At 38.9% G+C, this 13,341-nt stretch overlaps 4 protein-coding genes across 6 annotated transcripts in view; 2 read left to right on the top strand and 2 right to left on the bottom strand.

Annotated features, from left to right (window-relative positions):
- LOC113210745 (U6 snRNA-associated Sm-like protein LSm5) lies at window positions 1–917 on the bottom strand. The gene is made up of 3 exons (XM_026428861.2): window positions 697–917; window positions 249–445; window positions 1–176 (listed from the first exon to the last, which is right to left on the bottom strand). Exons 1-3 carry the CDS (start codon window positions 737–739, stop codon window positions 144–146), a joined length of 273 nt encoding a protein of 90 aa, XP_026284646.1. The 5' UTR covers window positions 740–917; the 3' UTR covers window positions 1–143.
- Window positions 1–13,341, top strand: part of LOC113210744 (serine/threonine-protein kinase mos) — an 84,647-nt gene that overhangs the window by 1,923 nt on the left and 69,383 nt on the right. The window lies entirely within an intron of this gene.
- Window positions 897–11,924, top strand: LOC113210742 (breast cancer type 2 susceptibility protein homolog). Of its 3 annotated transcripts, none has more exons than XM_052266258.1 (16): window positions 897–995; window positions 1,364–1,603; window positions 1,691–1,763; window positions 1,840–2,173; window positions 2,272–7,587; window positions 7,670–7,758; window positions 7,841–8,071; window positions 8,155–8,305; window positions 8,391–8,573; window positions 8,649–8,856; window positions 8,959–9,185; window positions 9,264–9,410; window positions 9,495–9,631; window positions 9,706–9,982; window positions 10,070–10,258; window positions 10,355–11,924. In XM_052266258.1, the coding sequence occupies exons 2-16, from the start codon at window positions 1,411–1,413 to the stop codon at window positions 10,763–10,765; spliced, it is 8,166 nt and encodes a 2,721-aa protein (XP_052122218.1). In that variant the 5' UTR covers window positions 897–995; window positions 1,364–1,410; the 3' UTR covers window positions 10,766–11,924. The 3 variants fall into 3 exon arrangements, with proteins under 3 accessions (XP_052122218.1, XP_052122217.1, XP_026284642.1); XM_026428857.2 differs by lacking the exon at window positions 897–995 and adding an exon at window positions 1,038–1,143; XM_052266257.1 differs by lacking the exon at window positions 897–995 and having other exon boundaries at window positions 1,029–1,603.
- On the bottom strand, window positions 11,517–12,227 carry LOC127749162 (uncharacterized). The gene is made up of 3 exons (XM_052266268.1): window positions 12,013–12,227; window positions 11,810–11,896; window positions 11,517–11,733 (listed from the first exon to the last, which is right to left on the bottom strand). Exons 1-3 carry the CDS (start codon window positions 12,218–12,220, stop codon window positions 11,522–11,524), a joined length of 507 nt encoding a protein of 168 aa, XP_052122228.1. The 5' UTR covers window positions 12,221–12,227; the 3' UTR covers window positions 11,517–11,521.

A 13,341-nucleotide genomic window follows, 5' to 3' on the forward strand; every position in this document is an offset into this window, starting at 1 on the left:
CCTGGTTCATATACCTTTAATTATTTATAAATAAGTGAACAGAACATATTCTTGAAGTAAGAGAAGTAATTTTACTGTACAAGGTTCAGAAAGAATTGATTGGTAAAAAAAAAAGTGACAAAGAATAATTTTTTGGCCTATAATCATGCATCCGGCATTTCTCCACCAGGCACCAACTGCAAACAGAAAAATTGAGATAGAAAATTTAGAGCAACACAATTATGGTTAGCAGATGTTGTATTACCCACCATAGTTATGTTGTTGCCATTCAGAAGAATATTATCTAATTTGGTGATTCTTCTTCCCTCGGGGGTAGCCTCGTATTCTGTGACATCTTCCAATCGCATGTTTACAAAGTCATCAAATCCCAGTAAAGTGCCAACTATTTCCTTATCATTTTTCATTATTATGTGGATTCGGGATCCTATACACTTATCCACCAACTCTGAAAGACAGAAAAAAATAATGAATCATTGACACAAAAGAAACAAGAAAAACCAGCAACTGTTACAATCAAGGTAGTGGAGCAAGGAGAGGTTATGACCGTATTTAAATATCGGCCGACAAGCTTTGATGGAAATATGTAAGATATAAAAAAAAACTGAATGAAAAGTTCACAATATTCGAACTTATTAAACGCTACCGTTAAAAATTGGAGATCGTGTTAAAAACGGAAAAAATGACATTGGCACTAACCTAGAGGTAGAAGGGTGGAAGGATTGGTAGTCACTGAAGTCATGATTACTCGATTTGGGTAATAGATATGTAATGTGAGATTAAGAAGGATGGCCCGCAAGGACCGCTGATAACCAAATTCAACAATATCTTCCTCAAACTGGAGCTGAAAGGCGATACGCGAGCAAGCTAGCCCAAAGTGCCGGTCGAATGTTGTAGTAGTCAAATCAAAACAACCCAGATGGCGCTAGTGTAGCAACAGCAACACTTTTAATATTGGCGGCAGTCTATGACTTTTTTAATAACAGGAATACATTGAGGTATTTTATTCCACGAAATAGATTATGCCACTTTTCATTGATTGATCTTTTTAACAACAAGTCAATAAACACCTTTTTAGTGCTTGACATTCTTTGACACTACATGTCTTGTTTTTTTAACGTTGTTTAGAATTTGCTGCGTTCGGAGGTTAGCAGAGCGTGCGAATTGTTCGTTTTCATCCTTCAATTCATACTTTCTTTATTTATTAAAACCAATCAATTTGGTATCTGTAGACGATCTCTCGAGCCTTTAGCTTCAAAGTAAAGGATACGTTGTGCGAAAGCTGAGGATCTATTCGGTTGTCTTCAACTACTTCAACTAATCAACTGAACAAAGCTTGTTGTGGTTCTTTCTTGTTATATGACAGGACAAATTCAGACAGACAGTACAGTAATCGCTGCCACCGCCTGTATAATGGAGGAGGAGGACATAGATCCATTTTTGGAATACGATGAAGACAAGGAATGTGCTACAGGTGCTTTGAATGAACAAGAGCAAGCAGTATGTGAAGAGGAAGGTACACAAAGCAATTTTCGAAGTAGTCCTGTTTTCAATACACCCAATTTTAGGTTTAATTCTAACCACATTTGTCGAAGGAGCAGGATACGTGAGTATTTTAACAATCAACGTACAACTACATGCTCAATGCAACGTACTTGTTTCATTATTACTGTATTTTTGGATTTCTCTTCAGGAAAGTCTACCTCAAACCTTCCTCCTCAAGAGTTTTCTTTGCCGCTTGCTGGACGGTCTTTAGAAAATTTTATGTAAGTTCTCTTGGTGTGTTATCAGACTATACTCCTCCTGTGTTCTCAATAATGACAATTCTTCTCAATTTTGTAGAAGTCCTCAAAAATCTCCCGAAAATGTGTTTTTCTCGCAACAGTTAGAAACTGTACAGGCAGTACTTGAAGCATCTGTCAATGAAGTTGCAGAAGAAGCTCTATCATCTCATAGATCAGATTCAGAGGAAGACATATTTGTCAGCCTACCCTCTACTGCATACAGTCAACAAGTCATTCCAAGTGCTATAAATGACTTAATTAATTGTCCTCAACCAGCTGATGTTTCTTGGACTAGTTCAATGGCTACACCTCTGGCAAGCAATGTCACCTACTCAAACTTGAACACAGAGGAACGTAATGTCCTTCTTCCTAGTGAAGATTGCGGTGTGCCTGTAAGTCTTTGAAATCAAACACCCTTTGAAACTGTCATCCTAGTTTTTTGTGGTATAATAATTACTTAGCTCTTGTGTTCTATTGGGTTTGGTCACAGGTTAAGCCTCGGGCTCTGTTTTCTACCGATGCCAATGACACGGGTGATTGCCACTCACTGAATATCAGTGCAGATGCTGATTACCTTCAAAATGTTCAAAGTGAAAAATTTCTTAAAACACCCAAATTTACCAAAAAGCTAGATCTTAAAGCTTGTTTTGAGAGCCCTCTAGCTACAACCAGTGTTCATCAGGAAGGTGCATCTTCAATGAAGTTTCCCAAACTGCTAAATGAAATTTCTAGAGGTTCACCTATTCTATCTGGTAGTGACTTCCAAAGAACTCCAAATCACAGTCTGATTGAAGGAGATGAAGATTTATTTGACAATGCTGATGAAACTGGCAATTTGTCGTCTCATCATTCTGGCAGTAATAAGGATTGTAGTGCTGAATCAACTCCAAATATTGGAAAGAGAAGGAAGTCTCCACAAGATGCAAGTCCTCCTCACAAACAAGAGTTAAGTAATGCTGATTCATTTCTTCAAGATATTTCCGTCACTGCTTTGGAAGAAGTTTGTAAAGCTCAGGAGTTGAGAAGTGCTTTGCAGTCTCCTGCTGTAACACCAGAGAAAGAGAAGCAGCCTGATACAAAAAGAAAAAGATTGCTATTTTCCACCAATCTTGCTGCCTGTAACTCAATGGAAGCAGTATTCAAAACCCCTGAAACTAAAGTGAAACAGGAAGAAGAAGTATCTTCTACTAAAGTGAATAGCACAGATGATATTATTCCTGATGACTCCTTTATGGAACATTTAGCTGCTATGAACACTTCAATATTTAGTGAAGAGTTCCAACCTACCACAAAAGTACAATTAATTAAATCTTCTGTTTCTCAGATGGGAAAGTTTTCATATTCTGTTGACCAACAAGCTGAGGAGAATTTTGAAAATTCAATAACCAAAACGGAACCCAAAAAGATTATGAAGGAAATTATTAGCTCTGTCTTGGCTCTTGAATCTCATAGCGCTCCAAGTAGTTCTAAGCAGAGGACTGTAAAATCCACGGGGAATTTAGTGGCCTTCAGCCAATTACAAGGAGAAATGAGTGAGGCTCCAAGTGAAGGAAACATCCCTCTGGAAAGATCATTAACTGCAGTGAATTCTGAAGACCACTCTGTGCCAAATGTTGACCACTCTTTTTTGCGTGTAGACACCTCACCATTGCCATCCGCAGAGTTTCAAACAGCCAATGGAAATCAAATCAAACTTTCTCAAAAGGCAATTGACAAAGGTTTGAGTGTCCTAAAAGAGGCCATGAAGGATATTCACCCCTCTTCAAACAACATGTTGGAGGCCATTCCACAAACTTGTTCTTCTGAGAAACAGGTTACTTCAACCAATACAGGAAAAGAATCCAATAAATCTCTTAGTGCCAGTTTTGATGATGACCAGGTTAAAGAGGAAGTAAAAGAACTTCTTAAACTTGTCAATGATGGTGAAAATTTTCAACCATGGCATGAAATCGAGGACCCTGGCTGTAACAAATTAAAAGAAGAATTGCAAATTAAAAATAGTGCATCTGACAGTCAGAGCTCCAAGTCCTCTGTGAACGCAGGATGTAAAAATGATGTAACCAGCCATATTATTCTAGGCTCTTCCTCTCATGGGTTTTGTACTGCAAATGGTAAAAGTATATTGGTCTCAGAAGATAAGTTAGCTCAGGCAAAAAAGCTATTGTGTGAGACAGATGACGAGTTAATGAACCTAAAGTCAGGAAATAATGATGATTGCCTAGATCGACCATCAATAAATAAAATGTCATGCAAGGTTGATAGAAAACGGAGTTCTGTAGAAGTCAAAGATAGTAATTATACTACTGAAAACAAACGGGTCTGTCTTGAAAATGTTTCCAGTGCTTCAAAGAAAGAAATTGAAGAAAAGTCAAAAATATCATCTTGCAGTACTTTAAATAGCTGCGGAGTCAATGAAAACTCTGTTTCAACTCATAAAATAGATATTGGGATAATTTCAATGAACATATCAGAAGAAGCATTAAATGTTGTAAATAATTTGTTTGGAAACAAACCCAGTTTAGCCAGATGGAAGCCAAATGACAGTTCTGTTGAACTTGAAACGTCTAAAGGTTTTTCAACTGCATGTAAAGCTGAAGAGGAAAGTGAATGGAATTTTAACAAGTCTAAAATTGCCCAAGATGCATCAGGACTTGGACCCTTTGGCTCTGAGAATGCAGAACAAACACCTTTCAGAACTGTAAATGGAAATGAAGTCTGTATATCAAAACCATCTGTTGACAAAATTAGGGACCATTTCCCACATAGCACTAAAGAGTCTTTGAGTGATTTGAAAGTTGGGGGTTTCCTTATCCCCATAAAAGACGAAACTAAAAATACTGATGATGCTTGCTTCACATCTGCCAGTGGGAAGAGAGTTGCTGTATCAGAAATGTCAATGGCCAGAGTGAAGAATCTTTTTAATGATATTTCAGCTGAAGACCCTAATATTTTATCTGGTTTTGAGAAAAAATTGACTGTGTCTAAGCAGGCCATCAAGAGAGAGGAGGATCAATCTGAAAGTTCAGTTTTGACTTTGAAAGAAATAAACAGCCAGAGCAATGCACAAGTAGGCTTTTCAACCGCAAGTGGAAAAGCTGTAGATATTTCTGAAGACTCATTTAAAAAGATCAAAAACCTCTTTGATGACATTCCAATAGACAGTACTTCTGAATCAGAACACCTTTTACGCGCATCATCTGCACCCTCCAATATGTTAAGGGATCAAAACCTTAGTGCACAGACTTGCAAATCATTTGCTCCTGTGAGTAAGCAATGTAAAAGGACATCATTCGGAAGTAGAAAATCTTTAAAAATGTCTAAACCATCACCGGTGAAAAAAGTTGACAATGAAATAGGCTCTGTGGTTTCCTCTTCTATGGAAGGAGATGCAGACAGTCCATCAAAAAAAGGATTTTTAACAGCAAGTGGTAAGGCTGTAAATGTGTCAGAGCAAGCTCTTGATAAAGTTAAGAAAATTTTCAGTCAATTTGACCTTGAAATGAATTGCTCAGAGTCCATAGCAGACAATGGTTATGGAAGTACCCATATTGAGAACAATTCAACTCATAATAGAAATAACAGCAGTAAGGAATACACTGTCCAGGGATTCTCAACTGCAAGCGGGAGAAGTGTCAGCATATCTAAAGAAGCATTAAACAAAGTACAGGGTATTTTTAATGAAGAATTACTTCCTCCAGGACATCTTGGAATTGAAGGAAAAGCCAAAGCTTCTGTTACTGCACCAAAACTTTCAAATACTGCTGCATCAAAAATTACAACAAAACAAAAAGAGATATCCGAGGGAACTTTTAACATGGCTGGTTTCTCAACTGCTGGTGGTAAAGCTGTTCAAATTTCTAAAGAAGCCATGACAAAGGTTAAAAATATCTTTAATGACTTACCCAATGATTCTATGAGTGAATGCTGTAATGATAATCCAGTTTTGAGTAGTTCGACCAATAAGTGTGAAATTGTTGCACAAAATTCTACAGACTTCATGATGGGTGCATTTTCAACAGCTGGGGGAAAGTCTGTACACATTTCAAAGAAAGCTCTCAGCAAAGCCCAGTCTCTTTTTGAGAATTTACCATTTGATTCTTCTGTTGATTCAGAAGAAAATAATTCTTCTGATCCAAATAGAAACAAATCTTCAGAAAATCATGTTACTCTACCAGAGAACTGTGCTGGTTCCTCAACAGAGTTAGTTGGTTTCTCTACGGCAGCTGGTAAAGCTGTCCCGGTTTCCAAGGAAGCTATGGAGAAGGCCCGATACCTTCTTGACGAATCACCATCTGAGAGTTTAAATATGGTTCAAAACAGTGCATTGTTGAAGACAAGTGTGCCTGCTGAACCAAAGTATTCTTTTAACAGCCCACATAAAACGTCTTGCTTCACCACTGCTGGTGGTAAAAGTGTTCACATTTCAAAGGAAGCTTTGAAAAAAGCTGAAAATCTTTTTGAAGAACTACCTTTACAGGCTACTAACACAACAGGATCACATGTCTTATCAGTGTCAGATATGAAATTTGGAACCACTAATTCAGTTTCAAATGATTCAGGTGTTGGATTATCATTTGAATCATTTAGTAAATCTTTGCGGTCAAACACAAGTTTAGCAAAGACTGCAGGGGCAAATGCCGTGAATGTTTCTTGCTTTCCCAGTAACAACAAAGAAAACCAAAATGTCAGTTTGAATCAAGACTCAAAAATATATGTGTCAATGGAAATGCCAAAATCAAGTTTGACTCAAGAAATAACAGCAAGCACTGCCGCATTTTTAGCAGATGATGAGTTTTTTGATGAAGCAGAGTCTATGGATGTTGCAGCAAATGCTTTGAGAACTATCAAAACCAGTCCTTCAATGGTAAGTGATCGCTTCAATAGTTTAAAACCAATTCTTTCATCAGCACCAGAAAACAAAAGTCAGCCTCCTGCACCAACAAGCCCTATTTTGGTCAGAAGCGACAGTATGGGTACCAGGAGAAGAACCCGTAAGGGTAGACTAAGCCTCTCTTCAAACTCATCTGTGGATAGGCAACCAGTTCTATCTGAGAACTGCAATAAGTCTCGGTTTTCACTTCCACCAAAAATTACTTCTACCGAACCCTCTCCTCTTACTAATTCTGTTTTAAATAGAGAAAGTTCAGGTTGTAGAATGAACAGCAAATGTAACCAAGATATTACACGAACTAGTGATGTCAAAGAGACTTCTAAACTTCCCCCATCTCGCAAGCTTTTTGACCATGGAGGCACATCATCTGCAGAACTTGATACTCCAAATGCTAAAAGTATTGGCATTGCTCCACTGAGGGAAAGTAGTGCAACACCAACAAGTACTAGCAGCGATAAACAAACTTCTGAAGTTACTAAGCCTCTCCATCAGGCGCCATTGATTAAAAGAACATTAGCGAGAAATCTGAGTTGTTCAGCTTCAGGATTTAAAACTCCATACAAAACTACCAACAACAAAGAACCACTGAAGCGATCCCCATCCAGTCCAGCGCAAAATGAACCCGAGGCAAAGAAGAGAAAATCAGCTACCAATCTGTATGTCTCACATATTCTATATTCCTCATTTGAATCAACACCCTCTGGAAGCAGAGACTTACGTCCTGAAGTAGCAGAAATGCGAAGAAGAGCTGCAGAGGAACAAAAACAGCTTGTAGAAAATTTTGCTGAGCTTAAAGGAGAATTGCTCAAACCTCGTATTGGAATTTGGTTTGCCAACAGATCAGGGAATAACCCTTGCGTTGAACGAAGAAAAATGATTGATTTCGGTCGGCCAGCAAACTTTCTCTCTCATGAGGTGAGCACAAGTATTTTAGTCAGGATATTCATATTGACCACATAATAAACAAAATTATTGATTTGAATAAATTTCTTTGCAGCTCTTTGAAATGGGACTTCAGACAGCAGTGGTGTCCATTAATGCAGATACCGCAGCAGAATTCCGTTTTTCTGCTTGGGACTACTACAGGTAACACTGCCCACTCAGCAATTGAATTTTCTGTCTTTAAAAAACATAAAATTACTAATACCAATATTGAAACAATTTTCAGTGAGGATATATGCAAGGAAAATGTAGCTGGTCTTCCTGTTGGAGATGGAGCCCTTCTTGTTCTTGATGCTCAAGGGACCGCTGGTGTTGAAGAATTTACTAGGGCTTTCCTTGCAAGTCCAGGCGTAGATCCGTCTTTAGTACCCCGTGGTTGGGTGAAGAATCACTACCGTTGGATTGTATGGAAACTTGCAGCTTTAGAAAGGACATTGCCATATCAATTTGGAAAGAGGTATGATTGATGAAAACGATTTCCTGTAAGCATTGTATTATTTACTTTTCATGCAATTTAAAATTTTAATTTTACCATGCTAGATGTCTTTTACCCCACACTCTAATGTTGCAACTAAAATATCGCTATGATAGAGAGGTGGATCGTTGTCAAAGACCAGCTCTCTGCCGCATTCTAGAACATGATGATTCAGCAGCCAAACGGATTGTATTTTGTGTTGCTGGTATCATAGGAGTAAGAATCAACCTTTTTCAAAACAGTGATGAAGTAGTTGAGAAAAATGAATGGTTTACTCAGTATTACTGTTTTTTCAATTCAGGGCAAAGACTCAAAGAGTCCTCAAGTAGAACTGGAACTTACTGATGGTTGGTATAGCATAATAGCCACAATAGATCCGGACATGCAACACAGAGTGAGAAAGGGAATGATCAAAGTTGGCACAAAACTCATAACACATGGTGCAGAACTGGTTAATTGTTCAGAGGGATGTTCTCCCCTTCAGGTAAAGAAATTTTCTGTAAGATTAAAATGATGTGCGATTTTCTCTTTTGCTCATTTTCTATAAATTTTTTCTTAGGCAAGTCCTGACATTCGTCTCAAGTTGTGCAGCAATTCTACCCGTCGTGCTCGCTGGTATACTAAATTAGGTTTTCAAGATAACCCTGGCCCTATCAAAATTGACTTGGACTCTATACTTAGTTCTGGTGGTGTTGTGAGCTGTTTTTCAGCATATGTTGCTCGGGTCTATCCCATTGTATATATGGAGAAAACTGAAGAGAGAACAGGTAAAATTCTGTTTTCCCCCCCTCAAATCCCCAAATTACAGTATAAGTATCCATATCTATCTTATATATCTATATTTATCTATCTATCTTTATTGACTATAGTTGTGAGATCCCAGCGAGCTGAATCCAAAGAAATGACTAAATCAGAAAAAAAAAGACAGCAGTTAGCTGAAGTAGTTTACAGTCAAGTTCAAAATGAACTACAACTGGAACATTCAAAAAAGAAGATTAAATCAGTGAAGTGTTCTCTTAAAAATCTATCATCAATTACCTCTGGAGAAGAATTGTGTAACATTCTGGAAAGTAGTGCTGATCCTCTTAGTGTGCAGGTAAGAAGTTCAATCATTACAGATTTGGTTTATTAGTTTTAAATTAAGAATTTTATTAATTTTTAATTTTTACCCAAGTGCATGTTAAATGAGGAGCAGAAAGGAATAATAGCAGACTATCAGCGATTGAGACAAGAAGAATTACGCAGTGAAATGGAAGCAAGAGTTCATTTAAAACTTTCAGGAAAGTCTGATAAAGAACGTCAGGTCACTGCAATTCTGAAGGTATTGAAGTCTATCTGTCTGTCTTCCTGTCGAGTTATAAACAATATAAATCTTGTCATTTAATTTGTTTTGAAATTATGACAGGTGCGATTAATAGACTGCAGCAGTAGTAAGAGTTGCTCAGCCATGCTGTCTGTTTGGCGTCCTTCTGAAGATATATCGTCAGTTTTTAAAGAGGGACAAAAAATTACCATCTTTAGTGCTGTTGCAAGCGGATTAAGGTACTTTAATAGAAGTTACCTTAACTCCTTCAGTATGCACCTTTTTTAATTTTCATATTTGAATTTTCTTACAGGTGTGGAGATTTGCAGCTGTCTGCCTCCAGATCAACCCGTTACCATGTAGACAATTCATCAGAGATAAAGTCTGATCTTGTACGAACTGTGTTTCCGCTTGATTTATCATCTCTAACCATAAGTTCACCTCGCTTCGGAGAGTTGGATATTGTAGGCATTGTGATAAGAGTTACTCCTGCACCACAGACACCAGGAAATACAACCAACTTTCAAACTGCTTACGTCAGTGACTCTCAATATAATATTTTAGGTATTACATTCTGGGAAGGAATAAAGGTTAGTGCAGTGTACCTATATGGTGTATATACCAATCAATTTATCTTGTAGTTATCTAAATTCAAAGTTCTTTTGCTTTCCTCTAAGGTGTTTGCTGTTGAAGATTTAATCACTCCCCGTGCCCTCATTGCTGCTACTAACTTGCAGTGGAGGGCAGGGTCTGGTAATAAAGCTATTCCTAGTGTATACGTAAGTGAATTTTCATTTTTCACAACAAATCCCAAACCAGCATACTTGCATACTGCTTTGCAGAACCTCCGGCGCTCTATATCCAATGTAAGTATTTTCTTTCCTAAATCTAAGTTTGATTACTGTTCTTGTATCAATGGTTTGCCATTTTCTGGATCTTTTCTTGATTTTGTCGTCCAATAGGACATAAAGATGTTCTGCAAAACGTGTGATGACAAGCTAGACAAGATACTTTCATCGCCAGCTGGCTATCCAAGAATCCCCAATGCTGTTCAACCTTCTTCAACAGAGCAAAACACACCAGTGTCAACATCAACTTCTGCTCTCCATCATGAAAGTAATCCTAATTCCTCCTCTGAACTAGAAGTCAAGGCCCAGCAAAGATTATCTGTTGACTCACAGTTTGAAAGTCCTTCTAGTGCTGGAATTTCACCAGCTGTTGAAAAAAGGATAGCAAAACTTGAAAAATACGGAGATCCTCCACCAATATCTCCCATATTAATTTGCCAGCCACGAAGGTCATTAAAGAAAGCCTTTAAAGCTCCAAGGAGAACAGATAGTCCTTCATCTCTTGTTTGTAAGAAAAAAGATTGAGATGATCTGCGGTAGTAAGTGAAGCCTAAGACTAACTACATAATAATTATTACAATTATGATATTTGTTCCTCCCTATTTTATAAGTGATATTACTTTGTACGGCTACCAGTAAATAAAATGTTATTTCCAAGTCACCTTGTTTCAAGTATTCAAGTTATTTTTCTTTTGAAGTTTCAAGGAGTTTGATTGTACTGTATTAAAAAGAATCTGAATACATATGTCAAGTATAATATTTTACTATAGATTTGTTTCATCATTTTGTTTTGCTTGAAAGGACTCAACCACCATAAATGGTAAACTAAATCAAACTAATATCAATTGTTATTTTATCATAATAACTGTTCTCATACAAATGTCTTTTTTTGCTTGTTATTCCCCTACTTTTGCTGTCAGCAGCTGTTTGAAAGGACTCTTCAGGCAAAACAAAATGGTTCTTATCTTTTATATTGTTGTGTTGGTGAAATATTTATTGATGGAATAAGAAGCTAACAGCTTACGAAGTTTACAAACCTTCATAACTTTGTAGAACTGGCTTTTTTCCATCATTTTTTGTTTTTTGTTTTACTTTTTATGCTGATTTTATTTATTTGAATGGATTGCTGTACGTTCATTTTCTTTTTACTGTTTTGATTGAGTTTTTGCAATCTACACATTTTTTGGGACTATGTATTATCTTTGTGCCTTATAAGATCTGAAATTGTTACTTCTACGTCTTCTTTAGATAGGAACCTTTACAATATGTGCACAGGTTGGCTTAAAATCTGATTTTTATTGTAAAGAATGTGAGAAGTATAAATGCTATTGTCCATGAAAATGTAGCAAGAAAGCCCACATATACACCTGGGTGATATAAGTTCCAAGCTCTCAAAGCAATATTCCTCAATGAAATGGTCGCAGATGTCATTGGCAAAATGGTGGCAATGGGTCGCATGAGTATGTGCATCCCTTCTAGAGGCCAGAGCATACCTGAAATTTTTAAAAAAACAATGTGTTGTACTGTTTGAGGGCAGTGGTGACTTATATTCGGTATGATAATACTCACTGCTCATAAACATCAGTGTGAAGTACGACCCTGTTCCAACCAATGAGGCTGCTGTAGTGGAGTCGAAAATGACGGCCGTTAAGAGTCCTGAAAATAAAATAAGTAAATCATAAAATTCGGTTGTTCATTCATTGCTCTCATTGCTGATATAATAAGAATCTGCAAGTATAGATGATCAGCTGCCTCTCCCCTCACTCACTCACCGTACCACATGCCGCATACGCCCTGCGCTAGACACAGCAACACATAGGGGACGGCGGGTCCAGCCAGCAAGTTGCCGAAAATGCCGAAGGCTACCAGCAAGACGAGGGCGATCTGTCCCAGGATGACAAGCAGCTGAGCTGCAAATTGGGCCACGAGCACCTCGCTCATGCGCACGCCTAGAAGGAAAAGTCCGCGAAAAACTTCCATGAGAAGGGAATTACCGGATGATGCATCGCGACCCTGTTTGTAGCTACACGAGCCGACAGTGCCCTGGTCAGCTTAAACTTGACCGTCTATAGACGAATTCATTACTTCCGCCAATGCTAGAATATCTACCAGAAATAAACAGCGCGTAGAACTAAAGCGAAAACGAAAGATATCAATGCCTCTCCGAAGCTCTCGCCTTGTCCAGGCGCTCAGAGGGACAGGGGGCCGCGGAGGCCCGATTCAGGAAAGCATTGCCTACCCTCCAGGCGTTTTCAGCGACAACCGTCGACCCACGCCTAGATTGACACGGCGTCACTTCTTAGCTTTAGAAAGGATTTATGAGCCTGGAGTCAAAAGGAGCCTAAACCCAAAGTCCTCGTCCCTACAGACGCCTTGAATAGAAGCCGTGGCCTACCTCGCAGGCGTCCAAGTGACAACTCATGTTGCGGCGACAAGTGGTAGTAGACACGTCCCTGTTTATGGACACAAAAATGTGGTCACAAATGGGGCAACATACGATGTCCGACGCCACTAGCCACACGCCCCTTTTGTAGTTAAACAGTTGTAGCTACAGACAGTCGACATTACCGCATGCAGCTTCATCCGAACCAAAATTGTCGGCCCTAAGATCAACTCCCGGGCGGGGCAAATTTTTTCTTTGTCGCTTTTTGTCTCCCGATGGGCATGACCGAGCTTAGACCTCGGCCCCGTAGAAGAAAGCTGGTAGCCGAGCGTGTTAAAGCGTGATCGTTGGCAGATCATGCGGGTGGTCTCTAGTTCGAATCCCATCCGCGGTAAATTTTTCCCTGCATTGCTGGCCAAGTGTCTTCGGGCATCGGTCACAGCTTAGGTCAAGATGCCGCTGAAAGTAGTGCGTTGTATCGTTCCGTCGTGGCCAAGTCGGTAGCGTCCGAACCCGGTATGAACCTGGTCACTGGTTCGAATCTCGGCCGGGTCATAATTTTCGCGCTCGGCTAGCCATGACTTTACAGCCGTGCGACACCTGATATGATGGGCCGGTACGCAAACAGTAGCTGGTTCGAATCTAGTCGACGGAACCCTTTTCCCTCTGCCAGCCATATGTTTCGGGGTGAGAGCCACAGCGGAGATAAGCTTCACCT

The sequence above is a fragment of the Frankliniella occidentalis genome, unplaced genomic scaffold (genome assembly GCF_000697945.3).
Source record: "Frankliniella occidentalis isolate FOCC.00 unplaced genomic scaffold, Focc_3.1 Scaffold36, whole genome shotgun sequence".
Lineage (NCBI taxonomy): Eukaryota > Metazoa > Arthropoda > Insecta > Thysanoptera > Thripidae > Frankliniella > Frankliniella occidentalis.

What these genes read in the sequence shown, in the direction of transcription:
- LOC113210745 (XM_026428861.2), bottom strand. Translation starts at nt 739, where the DNA reads ATGACTTCAGTGACTACCAATCCTTCCACCCTTCTACCTCTAG. An exon ending in TTCCACCCTTCTACCTCTAG is followed by an intron (nt 446 to 696) that starts GTTAGTGCCAAT and finishes TCTGTCTTTCAG; the next exon opens with AGTTGGTGGATAAGTGTATA. An exon ending in ATGGCAACAACATAACTATG is followed by an intron (nt 177 to 248) that starts GTGGGTAATACA and finishes TTCTGTTTGCAG; the next exon opens with TTGGTGCCTGGTGGAGAAAT.
- LOC113210742 (XM_052266257.1), top strand. Translation starts at nt 1,357, where the DNA reads ATGACAGGACAAATTCAGACAGACAGTACAGTAATCGCTGCCACCGCC. An exon ending in GCTGTTGCAAGCGGATTAAG is followed by an intron (nt 9,632 to 9,705) that starts GTACTTTAATAG and finishes ATTTTCTTACAG; the next exon opens with GTGTGGAGATTTGCAGCTGT. An exon ending in CATTCTGGGAAGGAATAAAG is followed by an intron (nt 9,983 to 10,069) that starts GTTAGTGCAGTG and finishes CTTTCCTCTAAG; the next exon opens with GTGTTTGCTGTTGAAGATTT.
- LOC127749162 (XM_052266268.1), bottom strand. Translation starts at nt 12,220, where the DNA reads ATGGAAGTTTTTCGCGGACTTTTCCTTCTAGGCGTGCGCATGAGCGAG. An exon ending in CGTATGCGGCATGTGGTACG is followed by an intron (nt 11,897 to 12,012) that starts GTGAGTGAGTGA and finishes TTTTATTTTCAG; the next exon opens with GACTCTTAACGGCCGTCATT. An exon ending in CACACTGATGTTTATGAGCA is followed by an intron (nt 11,734 to 11,809) that starts GTGAGTATTATC and finishes TAAAAATTTCAG; the next exon opens with GTATGCTCTGGCCTCTAGAA.